This window comes from Gymnoscopelus braueri (genome assembly GCF_963280865.1).
Source record: "Gymnoscopelus braueri genome assembly, chromosome: 16".
NCBI lineage: Eukaryota > Metazoa > Chordata > Actinopteri > Myctophiformes > Myctophidae > Gymnoscopelus > Gymnoscopelus braueri.
In genome coordinates this window covers 23,252,399-23,271,497 of record NC_137616.1, presented here as the reverse complement: position 1 = coordinate 23,271,497, position 19,099 = coordinate 23,252,399, and the positions used below count along the sequence as shown (strand labels likewise).

Below are 19,099 nucleotides of genomic sequence, written 5' to 3'. Positions count from 1 at the left end.
ATTGAGAAATTATAAACCTGAAACTAAAAGCAACTTTTTCAGAATGTATCTTCTTAGTTCTGTACAAAGCATGTGAAACATTAGCACACCGAATGATCCATGTCTTACTACTCCTCATTTCATTATTTGTTCCACTGTTACCGTTTGTGCTTGTTTTTTTGCCATTTGATTTATGGGCTGCATTCACATAACTGCTTTACTTAATCTAATGAGTGCCAACATCTTCCTTGCTTCTTGCCTGCATTCTAGGACTTCTTTATGGTCAATAACAACAAACAGGTGAGTGCACATACACTGCAATAATTCTACATGGGGCACAATCTGGTGTCTTTGATGTGCTCATAATTCATTTATTTGAACGTTAAAAGCCCTATATACAATAGTGGAAATAGCTTATTTACAAGCTCACAACGCGCCACAATGCAATGCATTGTGAGCTTATAGATCTGCTATTTTTGTTATTTGGGAAAATGTTTAACCTCAACAACAAAACTTGAGCATCTTTGAAGAAATTCGCCTATAATGATATGCCAAAAATTGGGACGCCAGGGTTAATGTGGTTAAGCCGACAAAAATGTCTTGTAAATAGATTTATTTTACTTTGAATAATAGTGTTGACCTGTAAGTGGCTGCTGTTTTTTGAGACTCTTTAAACCCAAGCTTCCCACGTCTGGGGGGAACATAAAAAAAAAAAAAGCATGTCTACAAGCTCACAATGTGTCGCTTGTAGATTGTCTATTTTTGGTGAAGAGATTTGGTGTACAGAAAAAAAGTAGATTAAATATAGAGCCGACCCCAGTCAACTAAGTATTAGTTTACTAAGTGTAGAGGGTTTAATTGTTTAATGTGTTCATAACTTATTTTATTGTGGTCTAAGAGTGCCATAGCTTTTTGATGTATTTTTGTGTTTGCATGCACACACAATGTAACCCACTGAATAGATCTTACTGATTCATTCAAACAGAAAGAGGCAGATGATGACTCTCTGACCTCGAAAAAAGTCAAGGAGCTCTCTGTCATTGATGGCCGTCGAGCACAAAACTGCAACATCCTCCTCTCACGGTATGTTTTTGTGTCATAACATTGTAAAAAGAAAAACAATGGCAACGTAATTATGCTGTTTTTAGTTTATTTATATAACAGCTGTTACACAGTTTGATAACAGAGCAGTCCTGAACATTCCGTCCATGTGTAGCAGAGAAGTCTCCCTTGGCCCGAGGGAGATTCCCCTTTTGTATAAGCAATAGATTTTGGTTTCCCATACAGGAGACCCGGTTTTAAATCCAGGTGGTTACTTTGGGGACACATCCCGGATCGGGTTTCCCGGTGGAGTGGGCAAAGGGGGAGAATATAGTGGAGTAACCGTGCCTGTAGCCCAGAAGCCTAATACCTTGATCAAGGGGGGGGGGGAGGGATTCCCCTTTGCATGAGCAGTAGATCATTGGTTTCCCATGTGGGAGACCTGGGTTCAAATCCAAGTGGTTGCATATGCTGTCATAGCATGATTTATTGATGGTGTTCATCCTGGACTTTTCCTTTTCCGGTGTGTAACACAGACTGAAGCTTTCCAATGAGGAGATGAAGAAAGCCATTCTCACAATGGATGAACAGGAAGACCTACCCAAAGATATGCTGGAGCAGGTACGTTGTTGAGTTTGCTGGCGCTCATAATCACCCGGCATAGACCCGGTGGGTAGATGAAAGAATAATCACACACGGTTTTATTGTCATTTTAATATTCTTGTCCATCCTCAAAAGATACTAAAATAAGTAGAAACGGTTGTACCAAAAAAAGCATTTTAAAGTTTGTGCTTGCTGATTACAGTTGACAGAGACGGGAAGAGTGAAATGACACTGTACATAATAATCTGAGTTGTAAATCCCTTGAACTGTAATTATGTGAAAAGAAATGTATTCGTAGACTTGAGCCACCACAATGACCTCATGCCAGATCTTGACTTATTACTAGCACACTGGAATGACTGCTTATTTAAATAATTGCATCTACCCCATTCTTACAGATGCTCAAATTTATCCCAGAGAAGAGTGACGTGGATCTCTTGGAAGAGCACAAACATGAACTGGACCGAATGGCAAAAGCTGACCGCTTCCTCTATGAAATGAGCAGGTACCATAGGGCAATAACGATGCAAATTCATTCGACGCTGTTGGGATCTCATGTCAGTATGTAAATCATCTCATTGCCTCCCATATCGTCTAACAAAAGTGACCTTAACTACACTGTACTGGTTAAACATTAGACCGTGTAGTTCTAACCCATGACACATAACGGCTTTCAAGTTGGCGCCGGCGAAAGACAATGTAGCTCAGCGTTGCTATGTAACAATGGTCATTGTTTTCTTTACGTCATCCTAGATTAAATCAGATCACCATATGGGATCCTACTCAACAGGAACATTGTGCTGTTTGGGCATTGATATGGTTTCTGAAAATAACAAAAGAGGCTAATAATGGCCGGGCTTCCCAGTGGATCTCTGATGTCTTGTTGTTGACATCATATTGATGACGTCTTGCCCAATTATGGAGGGACAGTGGATCTGAGATTACGAATCCACAAAATGTGAAGAATATTCTTTGATTTACTTTCTTGGCCTTCTGACAGCATGCACAAGAAATTTGGCGCTGACCGGTCACGTGGTTTTGGAGATTAGCCGCGGACACACACACACACACACACACACACACACACACACACACACAGACAGACCGTCTTTGTAGATGGCTCGCCTCGTAGGAGCCACACTGTAAAAACACTAAAGATTGATAGCAATTATTATAACTTTCTTTGTGCACATGGAATACGCCAATTTGTTAATATTATTGTTGACATGATTTGTCTCTGTTTTGTACGTTTTAACTTTTCACAACTTTTAGACTGTTTTTGATTTATTTCTAAACTCATGGACGTCCATCCTGTTTTTAATTTAATACTTTTGTTTTTCGCTCTCTCCTCTAACACGCGTTCTCTATTCTTCATCCAGAATTAACCACTACCAGCAGAGACTGCAGTCACTCTACTTCAAAAAGAAGTTTGCAGAGAGGGTAGCTGAGGTCAAACCCAAAGTTGAAGGTGAGAAAAAATGTTATAGTTTTGGAAGCTTAATCTGTAACTCATATCTCACATCCAGTGTTTTATGCACTTGTAGAGCTGTGAATATGACTGTGTATTGTGTTGAGGTGAAGAAACCGGTTACGAAAGTGGATTTTTCAAGAATGACGTGGCCCTCAGTTCTAGCTGCTTTCTGCCCCGATTGACATTTTGAAAGATCTAACAGTTCAGCTTGGCAGTTGCCACAAAGGGTGTGTGTGCGTGCGTGCGTGCGTGTGTGCGGGTGTGCAGTGTATGTGTGGGGGGCTTATTAGCAGAAGCCAGAGCGAAAGTTGCCACTCCCACAACTGTACATAAAGCACACAATTACATCAACATTCCAGATGGAAATTTAACCACAAGAAAGAGGAATAATGGAACAATTATATTCCATTAGTCACTGCACAGCCATGTCAGGATTTTGAACAGTAGAGTTGATGTTGTTATTAGAGACTTAAATGTAGACGATAGCAAGACCAAACAAGTGTTGGCAATTATACAGTATGTTTCCGACCTAAAGTTCAATGACCAAATTCAGACGGTGGCCATTTTGCTTTTGCGTCATACTCGAGGGGGTTAGTCACAGTGAGTCCTCCAGGGTCCTTCATTTGCCTTCTGTTCACCATATCCCCATTTCTCAGCTCTGACCAAGGCCTCCAAAGAGATCTTACAGAGCAGAAACCTGAAGCAGCTGTTGGAAGTGGTGCTGGCCTTCGGAAACTACATGAACAAGGGTCAGAGGGGCAACGCATACGGCTTCAAGGTGTCCTCACTCAACAAGATCGCCGATACCAAATCTAGCATCGACAAGTAAGAACGCAAGAACTCCAGATTGCTACTGTTCAGGTTTTAAGGATAAAAGGAGGACATGGTCTGGTATTGGGATGTTGATGATGAAAGCACACGCTGTCATCCGTTTTGTTAGAACATGTATTGCTGGCCTTGAAGAGAGGCCCAAAAAAGGTTTCTATGACCAACCGTGTGTGTGCTTGCAGGAACATCACTCTCTTGCACTACCTGATCACCATCCTAGAGAAGAAGTACCCCAAAGTCCTGATGTTCCAGGAGGACCTGCAGAATGTTCCAGAAGCAGCCAAAGTCAAGTAGGTTGAGCTTTAGAGATCACACTGGCTAGTTAAATTAACTATTTTCGCCCCAAAAATAATATCCTTTCTATCCTATATTCATACATTGATTTTCTTTTTTCCTTTTGCTACAGCTTGACAGATCTGGAGAAGGACATCAGTAATTTGCGTAGCGGCTTGAAAAGCGTCGAGAGCGTGAGTCACAATAAGGCCTATTGTGAATATTGTATTTGTACTCATTAGATTGAATGCATATTGTTTGTGAAGTTGTGTGTCGTGTAACGCCGTTCCGCTCTCTTTGCCCTTAGGAGCTGGAATACCAGAAGAAGCGACCGCAGGAGGCGGGTGACAAATTTGTGTCTGTGGTGAGCCAGTTCATCACAGTGGCTAGCTTCGGCTTCTCTGATGTGGAAGACTCACTCACCGAGGCCAAAGAACTGGTGAGTCAGTGCAACAGGCTGGCTTGTTTTCTTCCAGACGGTTCAAACCATCAATCTGTGTATGCATCGTTGAACAACGGTGTCACATGCAAAGAATAACAGATTTTCAACTAAACTACGCAATGTGTTGTTCCTTTTGTTGAAAATCAGTTGTTTTCTTCCAACGACACAAACCGTGGTATAAATTAGGCTCAGCCTACGGTCTGTTCTACACATGTGATGATGGGACCTTGATGAAGACCGAGCAAAATTGCACAACAGGAAGGCTAACAGCCTGCAACTCTGTAACAGTTGTCTTTTGTTGTTCAACTGAGTTGATGCAGTCTATCTGTAGCTCAAGGGTGGAGTCAGGAGCAGGGGGAGTTGTAATTAAAGCAGTTATGTTTGGCATTGAGTTAGATACTGCATGTGTCAACTCAATACTCAACTCAAAGGATGCGTGTTCTGGTATCACTATTTCAAGAGGACATAGTTTCTAGCTTTTAAGGTGTTTAATGCTTGCCCAGATGTATGCATGTGCACCCCTGCTAGACCAGCAGATCTTCTATGGCCGGATTTATACTTACAGTAGTTGCACGTGAGTGCTGCGCATGGAAAATAACAGATCTGCTATTTAACCAGTTTGGTGAAAATAGATGATTTACAAGCTCACATTGCATTGCGATGTGACGCGTTGTGAGCTTGTAGATCTCACAACGAGGGAGCTTTGGTGTAGAGGGAAAAAAGGAAGGGCCTAGTATAGACCCCTGGGGGGCTCCGGTGGTTCACTACTGCATACAGTATAAAGCCCTTGTGCTTTACCCCAGTGCGTTATCCTTACCAGTCTTCCCACTGGCTCAATTTAAAATGCAAAGGAAATACTGGGGGAGAATTAAAGTTAGTTTTATGCATGCGTGTGTCCCTGTTGGTTCCTGCTAAAAGGCAAGTAGCACTTTCATCTTGAGCATGTTTGTTTATATCACACGTTCACTGACCAAGCATCTTTTTGTGGGGCCTGCGGCCTGCACAGTTAAATTTCTTAGAATGTTAACTGCGTGCACTGCGTGCCTCTGTAAAGTCCTCTTTACATGTGTGTAACATATATAGAGTGCAGGATGTCAAGATCACAGGAGTATTTGCATAAGAGGACAAAACTATATTTCATGTCACTGGGAAGTCAAATTGCCCTCGACTGCTGTGGGGAGACGTCGCAAAACATCATCACATTCACTCACACGTGCATGTGCACAAAAGCATGAATCACTAACATGATTGCTTACAGAGTTGGCATTGACATACACATCTTTTGAAGGTAGATGTTCTCAGCATGATCTCACATCTGGTCTTCCTCTTTTTTAATCCATTAAAACCGGGAAAGCATCCGTGTCATTTTAGATTTGAGCTATATAGCACATTGGTTGGCTGTTCAAAAATAGTAGATATACAAGCTCATAGAGCGTCACTTCGTGCCACACTATCAGCTTGTAGATCTGCTATTTTTGAAAAATCGTGAAAATGTGTGCAAATCTTTGAATACATATGTTTTTTTAAAGCGAACATTTTTAACTCAAATCTTTGCTCCTGGGGGTCCCTGGAAGAAAATATTTTGAGATGGGGACAGCGGCCAAATACATATCATTTTGGGGGTCCTTGACGTGAAAAAGTTTGAGCACCACTGATATAGCAACATACGTTTTTCAGATAACCGTTAGGATTTAGAAGACATTTGTAGAATCGGCATCGGGTCTTAATGGGTTAAACTTGCTTCGTTCCATAACCGACAAACACATTTGGCCTTAATTTTGGCTCTGGCTCCAGCCTGGTCCCCGCTGTAGTCGGCAGCCGGTCACATCTGGGTTAACAAGGTCTTCAAAGCCTGGACTTCTAGTAGTAACCCTCCTCTGATTTCAAAGACATAATGAGTGCCCTGTAAAAAGTCACAAGGTGGGTAAAACATCCTTCTGCCCTGCGCTGTTGTAAACCCGTCACCCTTTCTGTGGCCCCCCAGTTCCTGAAGGCAGTAAAGCACTTCGGTGAAGATGCCAGTAAGATGCAGCCAGATGAGTTCTTTGGCATCTTTGACCAGTTCCTGCAGTCGTTCTCTGAAGCACAGCAGGAGAATGAGAACATGCGGAAACGCAAGGAAGAGGAGGAACGCAGGGCCAAAATGGAAGCTCAGGTATGCATTCAGAATTTCCACACGCTGCAAAGCAGAAGGGTAAAGGCTAATTTATGCTTTGTCGCACAGTGGTGTCGCTCAAAAATAAGTATTGTTATTTTTGGCAAACGATGAGAAACTATGAATTGGAATTATTATTGGTATCAAAAACGTATACCATATCGCTATTATTTAAATCAGCACTATGTAACTTTTCTCTTCTACCCCGGATTTGAACCCCGTTTCCTGCTCAAGTGCTGACATTTTTACCATTGAGCTAATAGAGTCTGCCTGCTTGATCTGGGGATTAATTCAATCTTGACCATCAGTTCCAAATTCGTGTCAGATTCTGTGTCCACAGTTAGGTGAGACATGTACTTTGACACGATCTAAATGTCTCAATAGAAGAGCAGAGAGACAAAATACAACCACCCCCAAAAGTTATGTTGTATTAACATACTCTACCATACAGATTGGACAACATTTTTATTCATAAAAAAACCCCACATCAGCTTGCTTCATTGCTGTTGATGTTCCCCCATGAATAACATAAACAAGCAAGTGTGCATTTGCTCAGTGTGTCAGTATAAAGTAATTGATATTTTTTCTCTTTGATTTACGCTATTGCACAGATGAAGGAGCAGAGGGAAAAAGAGCGAAAGGCACGTAAAGCCAAGGAAAACGGCGAGGAAGATGGTGGCGAGTTTGACGACTTGGTGTCAGCTCTGCGATCGGGGGAGGTCTTTGACAAAGACCTGTCCAAGATGAAACGCAACCGCAAGCGGATCAACAGCCAGACCACGGAATCTGGCAGAGAACGACCGGTCACCAAGCTTAACTTCTAAATGGGATTGACCCCACCATCTGGTCCCCTCAATGTACCCATGCTGGCTGTGGCCACTTGATTGGCTTGTCCTTTCACTTTGTGTCAGACTGACATCTTCATTCTGCAACATTCTTGGCCAAACAACACCACCCAGCTCAGCTTGAATAAACCATGGCCTTGACCCGTTATTTTGCAGAACCATTGAAAACATGTTTTTGACTCTTCACCCTCTGACCTTTGTACTGTATGTTAAAAGAAGGAGCAGAAGTCAAAAGACGTCAAGCATGACCAAATAGGACATTTCTCACTGGGTGAGTGTGAAATCAACCAGGTCATGGAGTCACGTGCAAGAGCAGAAATGTTTCCCTCTGGACAAGCTCCAGCCTTCATGCCTCTAGAGTGAAAGCTGGAGAACGTATCCAAAATCATCACAACTATTTGGTAGAATCCATTCCATGCTGTTTTTTATATGTAAGTAACCATGCACAATGAACTGTGCAGCTAATAGACTTACTCAAGGCTTAAACTTTGATCCAATTTTGGACCATACAAGAAGATGATTCCATAAAAACCAAGGGGCCATTTCGATTTCAACGAGTGTCAGGGTGCACTGATGCACCTGAGTTGTCCTAGTGACGTCTGTTGGAGAAAGACTTGTGAGATACTCCCTTCACACTGTTTTTCTCTTGCAATTAAAACCATACAGGGACTGAAACAATGCATTGTTGGATGAAAGTGGTTTTAAGTACAAGTGAAGAATGTTGGCGGGAGGCCTTCTTTTCTATTCAACATTATTGACATGCAACATTTATGTATTGATAGCTGTATGTTTTACGGATGTTTTCTGTTAAGAGCTGGCCTTAACTCTGTTGATATTATTGTTGAGAGGCTACTCCTGAGGCCTGGGCCTCATCTGCAATTTCTCAACAAGTGTGGACACTCATGTCATAGATTATACATGTATAAATATTATATAAGGTTGACTGCTTGTTACACGTGTACACAAGCATTTATAAGTACTATGCTAAATGACAGTAAAACCATACCCAGTCAATGCAATACACTCACTCTTCCCCCATCACAGCACTGCCCTCCTTTTACATTTTTACTGGGTAGTTCAAATATGTTACCTTCAAATCAACTGGATTTACACTGGACAATAAAGTCTGAAACCTTCACAGATCTGGAATATATACAGTAAGAGGAACATCTGAATTATCCTCCTCTTTTAATCCCCTCACCCTCTGCCCAAAATGGGTGTTGCCTTCATTGGGCTTTTATAATTTAAAAATTGCCTTCCATTGTACGATGATCTGAGGTTAATAAATGGGAGAAATGTTACTTTGTTTGCAGTTTTTTATTATAGAAATGCACCAAGAAACCAGTTGCATATTAATCAATGTTTTGTGTTGTGTTTTTGAACGGACATGATCAGGATTTACTGTAACAAGACAAAATGTAGAAAAGCACAATTTATTTTTCTCAGGCGAGATGTACACGGATGTTCTCGGCGCACACTAGGGCATTCACAGAATAGTCGAATATTCGAATATTCGAATATCAAACCGACTATTCGACTATCAAACCACTATTCGACTATTCGAAAAAAAAAGCATTTCTTTTTTTTTTAGTGGCTTTTCTAGAGCAGACATGCAGCTGTGAGCTCTGGTGTGACGTCAACTCGCATTCCTTGAGTCGAGTCATCAATGCAATTGAAAAAAAATAATTTTATAATCAAATCGAATAATCGAATATTCAAATACTTTTGGGTCGAATAATTCGAATACCATAAATCACTATTCGTTAATGCCCTAGCGCACACAGCCTTCTTCAGTGTGTAGGTACTCTAGATGACAGATTATGCTTTACACGTTGAGACATTTTGTTTTCCCTGCTTACTAAATTGTTTGACCTTAAGAAGATTTATGTTAACAAATCATCATTGCTAGCACAAGCTCGCAACACGTCGCATCGCAATGCATTGTGAGTTTGTAGATTGGTAATTTTCTAAAACTTAGAACATCTTTGAAAACTATTGTCCAACATAGGGACACCAGGTCAAAAGTGGGGGTAGGTTGGGAACCTGTCTCTTAGCTCCTTCTAGTGGTCAGTAACTGTCACTGTACAAGATACTCAACATCCATTTATCATAGGTGTTGTTGTTTTTTTTGTTCAGTGAAGAATTATTCAACATGTCATCATGGATTACCACTTGAAAGTGTTAACGACGAGCAGACCGGAAAGAATCAGGATGTCAGAAGAAAATCACGCAGCCCATGTTCACCCTGTTCTTTGACTTACTTCCCTTAGGCCAAAGTGCTTTAGAGATAAGTCTCAAAGATTATCCAGGTCTCTTATCACAAGTTTATATGGAATAAAGCATTCACAGCATTGTCACACGTGCAGATGGTTGCAAATTAGATTTCAGAATAACTGGTTTGGTTTGTATCTCACATCCAGCTATGAATTAATTATTGAATATCCTGATAATACACCTAAAGATGGAACACAGTGTCAAGCTCATAACCCAATGCTTTGATTTGGTGCAATGTGGGAGTTTTGTGGTTTCATTTACAGCAACATCTTCCTCTGGTGGGGCTGGAATGGGAGGTCATGCCCTAAAAACGACGCAGCGAGAACAGACTGAAAAGCCAACCGGGAAAAGCGGGCTGAATTCAAGGTAGTAATCAGAAATCAAGTTCAGTTTATTACAATTTAACTGGATTAAGATGAATTTTGTGGAAAAACTGTACACATGCAATTCATGTGTTCATCAAAATAACTAAGCTGTATATTGCCTGACTACTCAGTACTCAGGGAAGAATTGAGTTTTGTGCTGAATACTGCATTCCTCATTCGGTCCAAAATTTTACATGGAGCATTGTGTATTCAGTGTCAAACAAAAAATATTGTTGGCGATACATTTATAGAAATACTAGATGTCATCGATGCTCATTTCACTAGAAAACCATTTGTAAGCTGGTCATCACACTCTTGTACAAAACGAGACACGCCAGTGTAGAATGCCCTGCCAGCAACCTCCACCACCACAGCCTTATGGTCTCCACACATGGTCTCCTGCACAGAGGGAAAGACAATAGTGTATCAGTTAACACAGTGGTTTTTGGCCTGGGAGGATACTGCAGGTGGGCCCCCAAATAATTGCCAGTTTGAAAGTCTGTCTGTAGGTTTTACTTAACCAATGAAGAGTATTTACAAGAGCTAAATAATAGCTATATTGGATACATTGGAACCATTTCCTGAAAAGTAACAGTATTGACATACAAGGTTTCCGCCGACAGCAACGATATGTTATATATTACATACACAATAAAACAATGAGAATCAAAGTTAATATTGTGTCATGGAACATAGATTATAGTACTTAAAATTCCCCAAATGCAAAATAAATATCACATACAAAGCTACGCAAAAAGATGATTTTCGAAGGTTGAGGGCACCTTCACTCTTTTTTCAGTGTCCATTTCTTGGTAATACCATAAGTATTATACAAAATTGATTTCAATCTAAAGGTATGTACAAACATTCTAAGAGTCCACAAAGTTAGTTCCTGCTTCCAGAAGTTCCCAGCCTTGAGAGCTGTTCATGTGCTCAAACCGTGCACTGTGCAACTCTCTCACTGTGCACTCTGACTGACCCCAATTACAAGAAGCCTCGCATAGCTAAGCTACCTCAAACTGATACAGACCTTTGGCCAATGACTCTGACCATGACAGTCAACCCAGAGTCCTTTCACCTCGAGCTGTCTTATCAGTGGCCCAGTTCTGATAACTCATCCAACCTCATTCACCTTTTTGTGAACTGTACTAATTGTGCACTTAGACTTCTATTGTGAGTCACCGTGGTACCTGGACAGCTTTTCCTGTGAACTGGGATCCCGTAGCCCCACTCTGAAAGGTCCGAGTCTGGTTGAGCTGGATGAGGCCTTTGTGGTACTGAAGAGCCACACGAGCCGTAACGCCAGAACCTGTAGGGCTTCTGTCCACCTGCGGCAGGGAGAGTGTTGTTCTAAATGCTACATTGTATCTTTTTTCTGTTCAAACTTTCCATTGAATCAACATGCTATTTTTATGCATGTGAACCTGTGTAACATTCCTGCCTCTTGGCCAGTGCATACTTGCAAAAGGGACTTTGTCCGGTTAAATAAAGGTTATATTGATATTTTTGTCCCGCGATTTTGTAACCCTTTTTTCACCCAGTGCCCATTTTTCTAAGCGATCCTGGGCGCTACACTCCCCCCACAGCCTAGGGAGCCCTGGGCCAAGCTCATGCCTCCTTCAATGCATGAGAGCCAACTGGCCTTCTTGTCACCTGACAGGGTGGAGTTCCCCGGTAGGACGTAGCGCGTGGAAGGAACACGTTATTCCAACCAGTTCCCTTCCCCTCCATCAGGCGCCCTGGCTGTCATGGGGGAGGCGGTATAGCGACCAGGATTACTACATGTTTTTGTGAGGGTATTGACTACCCTAGGAGACACGGGGAGAACATGCAAACTCCACACAGAGTTATATTGCTATTTTAAGTTTGAACACCCGTGAACCCCTTGCTGTTCTGTATTTATTTTTAATTCTTCACTTAAAGGACGACTTCACCCATTTTCTTCATATACGTAATTGGTCCTCACTAATGCTCATGATAATATGGTAAAATCTTTGTCTACTCTATCTGTGTCTCAGAGGAGGACTGTGGACAGTTCAGAAACCTGCCTACCAGTGACATCATCGATGGGGAATCCAAGCCCATAGAAACTGCACGCTTTCTATTGCTGCAAAGTTAGCATGCTATAATGGAAGTCATTGTTCTCACGTTAATAAAATATAAATATACATTTTTAAATCTTGTTAAAAGAAATCCTGCCTAACCATGTCCCTGATAGGCGGGTTTCTGAAGTGTTCACAGCGCTCCTATGAGACACAGACAGTAGAAAAGAATTGTACCATTTTATCAGGAGCATTAGTCAGGACCAATTATATGAAGATTGGTTGAAAATGGGTGAAGTCGTCCTTTAACAGTAGTTAAGCTTATACTTTACTATACCAGGGCTCACCTCCTTTTTTTCTTTTACACCAACTGTCGTCGCCTAAAACAGTTGATCTACAAGCTCATAAGCTCGTAGACCTTCTATTTTCTGCTGAATATACACTTATTATGACATGCCCAGAAAAGGGACGCTAGTGTTCATGTAGTTAAAAAACAAAAGCTCCTTGTGTCAAAAACGTCTGGTCATTCAAGAAGTCTCTGACATTCTGGTCTCAAAACCACTTTAAGGACCAGACAGCTGCAATCTTGGACAGAGCCGGGGTCACAATCTGACTAAACTATATTAAACTCAATACAGTAAGTCAGTCAGAAAAGAAAATTGAATTTATTGAAATTCAGCAGACGTGATGTGAATCATTACTCATACTGTGAATAGACGGGCATACTGAAAGCCACTGACTATTGTTGTATTGCAGGTGATGGACTTGTAATTCAGGAAGGTTACAATTGTTTGAGGTCTATTTCATAGCATGCAATTTTTCTGTGTGATATGATATTTTCCACAAGACAACCAGGCTTATGCACAGTAAACACTGCCTGTTGTCTGCTACACACACACACACACACACACACACACACACACACACACACACACACACACACACACACACACACACACACACACACACACACACACACACATTTTATATTTTTTGCTATTTTTGCTGCTACAATGTTGACAAACCAAAAGAAGTTTACTCTTGCATACTGTACCTGTATATGGGATGTAACAAATACAAATCTAGAATCTTAAAGTACCATACCTGTGCCTCTGCAAACACACACATATTGGCAGTGGGATCAGTGGAATAAACATCTTTGCCGTCTGTGAGGATGGTACCATAGAGAAAGGCCAGGTCATCACTGGTTGGGTGGTGCAGTTTCACCTACAGACAATCAGGGTAGACTGTCATACTCAGAAACTAAAGTCATTCATTTGTGATGATTGTGCCCCCTGTGTACAACAAGACCTTTATCATGTCTGTGCCATCAAGATAGACACATTTTTCATTGACTTCCTTTGTATATAATCAAGATACTGTAGCACTGCAATGCAGGTTGGATTCCTTCTTTTGCTACTTTGTGAATTGCATGGATGACTGATTAACCATCCCATAGTGTTTTTCCATATTGTCGCTGTTGAGTAGAGTGGGGGTGTGAGATATGTGATTTTGAGATCTGGAGATTGTGCCAGGTGAAAATCGTGTTGTGAGACAGTTTGAACCAGACTGAACTGGTCTCATGCCTGTTGAATTGTCTTGTTCTGGATTAATCTTCGAATAGGCAGAAAAAGGGTCACCCAGTCATGCCCAGTGGTTTTTCTTTCATTTTTCTAGTTATTTTTTCAGTGAAGAATGCAGTTGGAAATAACAATATGTTTCTGCTTTGTATTATCTTCATCTCTATCCATCACTAAACAGAACAGTTTGTTCTTCCCTCTGGTTAGTTAGCATAGATGTTTTGTGTGCCAATGTTCCCGTGGGGAAATGCTTTGTTGTTACACTGACAGATCTGTGGATGATTTGTTTTCCTGTTCTTATTTTATGAGTGCTCAGCTTTTTTAAAACATAAAATCTCCATATTTTTTCCCTCATATGTTTTCATATGTTTTAGTAAATGAATGCCCTACTTTGTCATACTACAGTGTCACACAAACGTAGCTGAAATAGCCACAATCTATAATGAGAAAAATTATATTGCACAAGGGATGAAGGATTGTTGAAGTTTTATTGAAAGATGATCATCAAAACAGGGCCCAACAGTCTGGCTTGCTAGACCAGAGCTGTCAAGTCCTCTGCGAATGTGAATAGCATGCTTGTTAGATGGATAGTAAAACAAACATGGTGGTCAAAAGTGGTGTTAGCTGTGCAATAATACCACTTATTGCTAACAACAGTGGCTCTCATTAAAATCCAGCAGGTGGCGTCTCTCACTGCACAATATGTTAGGATTACAGTGTGAACCTTCCCAAACTTCCTTTCCTTGCATGCAAAGTAGGGCTGCCTGCTACTATCAATTTTTTTCTTAACGATTATTCTGCCGATCACTTTTTTCAATTAATCGAATAATCAAGAAGCGTGTTTACTATTTAAAAATGTATATATCAATGAATCGATTAAGCACTTAAGTGTTATATTATACTTACTTTGTCGCGCAACGGTGTCGTGCAAAAAAAGTTAAAATAGAAGATCTACTGTACACACTCACAAAGCATCGCATTGTGACGTATTGTGGGCTTGTAGATTGGCTATTTTCCACACACAAGGTCCATTTGGTTCCATTAGTAATTTTTGTATACTCTCAGATTTATAGACCTGTAAGGGTCCATTTGTGGAACCACCTCAAGGAACCTGAGGTTCCCTGGACCCCACTTTGAGAACCACTGGAATATAATGCAATAACACTGTTAAGAGATTATTTTCTCCTGTACTGTATTAATAACTGTAAAAATCTTACTTTAGATTTCACAGCTTTGGTCACTGCAGTGGCAACATCCACAAGATCCTGAGTCCTAGACTCGGACACATCCAAGCCAAACCTCTGGGCATCTACAAAGGCATAGAACGCTCCTCCATAGCTTATGTCAACCACGACATCGCCAAATCCTTCCACTGTCACTGTCACATCTGTCAAACAAACACATTGTTAATGATAATAATCCTTTTAAATACTATTTGTAACCTGTGTGGACACGTTAGCGACACTTATTGTAAAGCTGAAATGTTTCGCTTTCCATTTTTCATCAGTGGAATTGTGTTGCTGGATTGTTGCTGAGAACTGTTTTGTATGATGAGCTTTGCAAATATTTCACACACAAAAACATACAGCAAAATGTATATAAAAGTGTTAATTCACACATTTGTAACACTTGAGAGTGCATAAATGTAACCAAATGGACCGAGACCATTTGGTTACATGCGTGCACTCTCAGAGTTAACAGAGGACTTTTACAGTGTAAGAATGTCCCCATTGTACCTTACCCAGTGATGGAAGAAGTACTCACATGTTTACTTAAGTAAAAGTATCAATACCCTATTGTAGAAATAGTCTGTTACAAGTACAAGTTCGGTATTCAAAATGTACTTTAAAATTACAAAAGTATTGGCATCAAAATATACTTAAAGTACCAAAAGTAAAAGTACTCATTATGTAGAAGGTCCCATTTCACAAGTTCTTCAAATGTTTAAAATGTATAAAAATAGCAGATCTATAAGCTCACAGGCTTGCAGATCGTCTATTTTCAAATGGCTGAAATGTATATAGGCATAGGGCTGAAGTGGTTAATGTATGTTTTTGTTATAATAATCAAAATCTACAAAGTAACCAGTAACTCAAGTAATCAAATATCAAATAATTGTAGTGGAGTAAAAGTATAATATTTGCCTCTGAGAGGTAAAAGTACTGAAAATTGGAAATACTCTAGTAAAGTAAAAACACTTCAAAACTGTACTTAAGTAAAGTACTTGAGTAAATGTACTTAGTTACTTTACATCCCTGCCCTTACCTGTAGCAAACGCAAACGCTGGCACACTGTGAAACCTCACCCCTCCTGATTTCCCATCAGAGTACTCTACAAAGGCCTTGACCAGCCCACAGGGACAGTGAATATTCACTTGAGTCTCTGGTGACTGTGGCTGTTGTTTGATGACTTTATAGTCCAGGGCGAATCGACCCAGCGCGATGACCGCGTGTCCACACATGGTGCTGTAGCCTTCATTGTGCATGAAGAGCACCCCCAGGTCGGCCTCGGGGAGCTCGCTGGCCACCAGCAGGGCGCCGTACATGTCGTAGTGTCCTCGCGGCTCGAACATCAGCACCTTCCGCAGATGGTCCAGGTGATCTCGGACGTAGGTGCGTTTAGACAGCACGGTGTCACCTTTCACCTCTGGGTACCCACTGAGGATGATGCGCAAGGGCTCCCCACCTGTGTGCATGTCAACCACTGACAGCTCGTCTCCACTGTGGGGTGGAAGCTGGATGTCCATCTAGATGGAATACACATAATTCATGTTCTTCTAGTTTTTGAGCAGAAATGCAGGAGCAGTGGGATATTATTATTTTTATTTATTTTTAATTTTAGAGTAAACAATCATTTTAAACACCCTTTTTCTCCCCAATTTAGTCGTTGTGCCAATTGATTCCTCCCCTCACACATTGCTGTGTTGTCGCTGCTGTTGTATCCTACTGACTCAGCTGCCAGTGAGGAGCCCCCACCGGAAGGGTGTAGAGCCTTCGTCCTACTCCTCCCTCCCAACACTCCCCGCTGACAGGACCAGTATCACCCTCCCCGGTCCGCCTGGCTTCCCTCACGAGCACGGGCCAATTGTGCTCGCATAGACGCCCGGCAAAGCCGGATGCACCACGGTGGATTCGAACCCGCAACCTCCGTGGTGGCTTATTTTTATTATTATTTATAATAACCCAGCATGAGTCACAGTAAAAAGTATGGACAAAGTTACGCTCATTGACTCTACAAATAAATAAAGCCTATTTTTCAGCAATTTCAAATCCGCCATCTTTCTATATCCGGTCCGAAAAATTTACACGGAAATGAATGCTATTGGTTGGGACCAGAACGGGGGTGGGGAATGAATGCTATTGGTTGTGTAGCTTGTCAATCAAATCATCACAAGGTAGCCACGCCCCTCCTACAGCGTACCCTACTTTATCATCAATTTTAAAATAAATGGGACCATGATTTACCAAAACGCATATCATGGTGATTGAAAGAAGACTTTAAACTAGCGACTGGAAGCATATAGTATTTATGAAAATGTTTATTACGGTAATAAAATCATTCATATGAACTGTCACTTCCTATACAGCCTAATTTTACAACTCAGAAGCTGGCCCCTTGGTCAAAGTACATACTCCGAGTCCTGATCAACTACAAGTGAAAGTTGCAGTCAAATTTGTACTTGAGTTAAAGTACTGGAGTATTTGCTTTGCAAAAATACGTTAGTATTCAAAAGTATATTTTGTATTGAAATTTCATGTTTAATGTTCCTACATTTCGAAATTACGTGTGGCAGAGTTTGTAGACAATGTTATGTTCACAATGTTTTTAATAGGGGTTAAGTGGTTAATTCATCATGTAGTTTTTCCATTTCTAAAAAGTACACAATATTTCTCTTTGAAATGTAGTGGAGTGGAAGTACAGATGCTCAAACAATTTACTTAAGTGCTGTTAAGTAAATATAATGCTACTTACTGTCCAGTCCACCACTGTCCATAACTAGGTAATTATTCTTGACTGGTCAAATAGCAATTTGTTGCATTGGTCAGAGTGAGTGAAATCACTGTTATGTTGGAGAACAGAATGTACTTTAACTTACTTCAGATTTTCCTTCCAGGTTTGTGTAAAAGTTAGTTCCTAAATCCTTCCCCAGCTGTTGTGCTTTTTGTCACTTTTCTTTACTCTTCTTCTTCTGTAGTCGTTTGTAAAACAAACTAAGCTTTAGTGCCCCCTGCAATTTCGGATGACTAAAAGTCTGCAATGCTTTTCCAGCACCCAATTTCCATTCCAAGACCATTAACAAAAATTGATCATACTTTGTTCATATTAAAAAGTCTTTCAAATAATTTTGCATGTCAAAGTTAATGAATAACTTATAATAATAATCATCCCTTATAATCTAGTTACCACACTCAGTGAAGGAGGTATAAACAGGCTTAAATCTCTCATACATTAAAACTGTTACTAGTATTGTTATACAAGTTTTAAAACGATACGCTGTTGACATCACAACTTTAAATCAGTGCAGGTAAATTGGAATCACCTAGAGACCCCAGATTGTATATTAATTCCAAACTAAACAATTCAAAATGATACACATGACAAAGCATACTGCTTTCAATTCTTTAGAATTTGTATGACATAAATATCTCAGATCCATATTAAGTACTTGAATGTTTTTCTCACTGACTGGTTGTAAGGAGGAGGAATGAGACAATGTTGTGAACAGTGATCATTCTTTATTCATTGTTGACAGATTGATTGGATGCATGCGAGATAATTAATTATTCATATATTAGCATAACATAATAGACTTTAGACTATTTGGCTGGTGATCACATGCTTGTGGCCTTATATAATTGTCAGTATAGTGATTAGACTATCCCCTTTCTACTTGTACAACTTCCCTAATAACATTATCAACTTAATATACAAATGACAAAATTGTGTTTGTACAACCGAGTGCAATGTATCAGTTGATTGATTGATTGATTGATTGATTGATTGGTTGATATTTGCATGTTAACATTTAAATTCTACTTATCAACATATATCAAAAATCTAAGCAAATCCTAATTATGATTTTGCAGAATTATACCTGAGTTAAAAGATCAATAAGAATAAAGAAGATAATATGGTCCATTATTGAGCTTATTCAGGTTGGTTGCAAAGGCATATAATTATATTCTACATTATTAACAGGA

General features: G+C 40.4%; 3 protein-coding genes across 5 annotated transcripts in view; 1 reads left to right on the top strand and 2 right to left on the bottom strand.

Moving 5' to 3' along the window:
* Window positions 1-8,938, top strand: part of daam1b (dishevelled associated activator of morphogenesis 1b) — a 65,424-nt gene extending 56,486 nt beyond the window's left edge. For 2 of the 3 annotated variants that reach the window (XM_080453858.1, XM_080453859.1), the window contains exons 16-26: window positions 250-279; window positions 965-1,062; window positions 1,557-1,641; window positions 2,022-2,128; window positions 3,003-3,091; window positions 3,751-3,919; window positions 4,105-4,212; window positions 4,329-4,389; window positions 4,503-4,634; window positions 6,622-6,792; window positions 7,404-8,938. In XM_080453858.1, coding sequence (XP_080309984.1) covers window positions 250-279; window positions 965-1,062; window positions 1,557-1,641; window positions 2,022-2,128; window positions 3,003-3,091; window positions 3,751-3,919; window positions 4,105-4,212; window positions 4,329-4,389; window positions 4,503-4,634; window positions 6,622-6,792; window positions 7,404-7,616 — 1,263 coding nt within the window. In that variant the 3' untranslated portion in view covers window positions 7,617-8,938. The remainder of the gene's footprint in view (window positions 1-249; window positions 280-964; window positions 1,063-1,556; window positions 1,642-2,021; window positions 2,129-3,002; window positions 3,092-3,750; window positions 3,920-4,104; window positions 4,213-4,328; window positions 4,390-4,502; window positions 4,635-6,621; window positions 6,793-7,403) is intronic. The other variant, XM_080453860.1, reaches the window with a different exon arrangement.
* Window positions 1-19,099, bottom strand: part of LOC308103638 (acetyl-coenzyme A synthetase 2-like, mitochondrial) — a 173,579-nt gene that overhangs the window by 94,926 nt on the left and 59,554 nt on the right. The gene's annotated exons all lie outside the window — the stretch shown is intronic.
* On the bottom strand, window positions 9,318-18,074 carry l3hypdh (trans-L-3-hydroxyproline dehydratase). Its single transcript, XM_080453079.1, has 6 exons — window positions 17,995-18,074; window positions 16,164-16,644; window positions 15,116-15,285; window positions 13,423-13,545; window positions 11,467-11,604; window positions 9,318-10,675 (listed from the first exon to the last, which is right to left on the bottom strand). Exons 2-6 carry the CDS (start codon window positions 16,642-16,644, stop codon window positions 10,550-10,552), a joined length of 1,038 nt encoding a protein of 345 aa, XP_080309205.1. The 5' UTR covers window positions 17,995-18,074; the 3' UTR covers window positions 9,318-10,549.

Excerpts from the sequence above, each read along its gene's own strand:
- l3hypdh (XM_080453079.1), bottom strand. The coding sequence starts at position 16,644 with ATGGACATCCAGCTTCCACCCCACAGTGGAGACGAGCTGTCAGTGGTT. Across the intron at positions 15,286-16,163 it reads AGCGTTTGCGTTTGCTACAG|ATGTGACAGTGACAGTGGAA; the intron begins GTAAGGGCAGGG and ends TTTGTTTGACAG. Across the intron at positions 11,605-13,422 it reads GTGTGTTTGCAGAGGCACAG|GTGGACAGAAGCCCTACAGG; the intron begins GTATGGTACTTT and ends TCCCTGCCGCAG.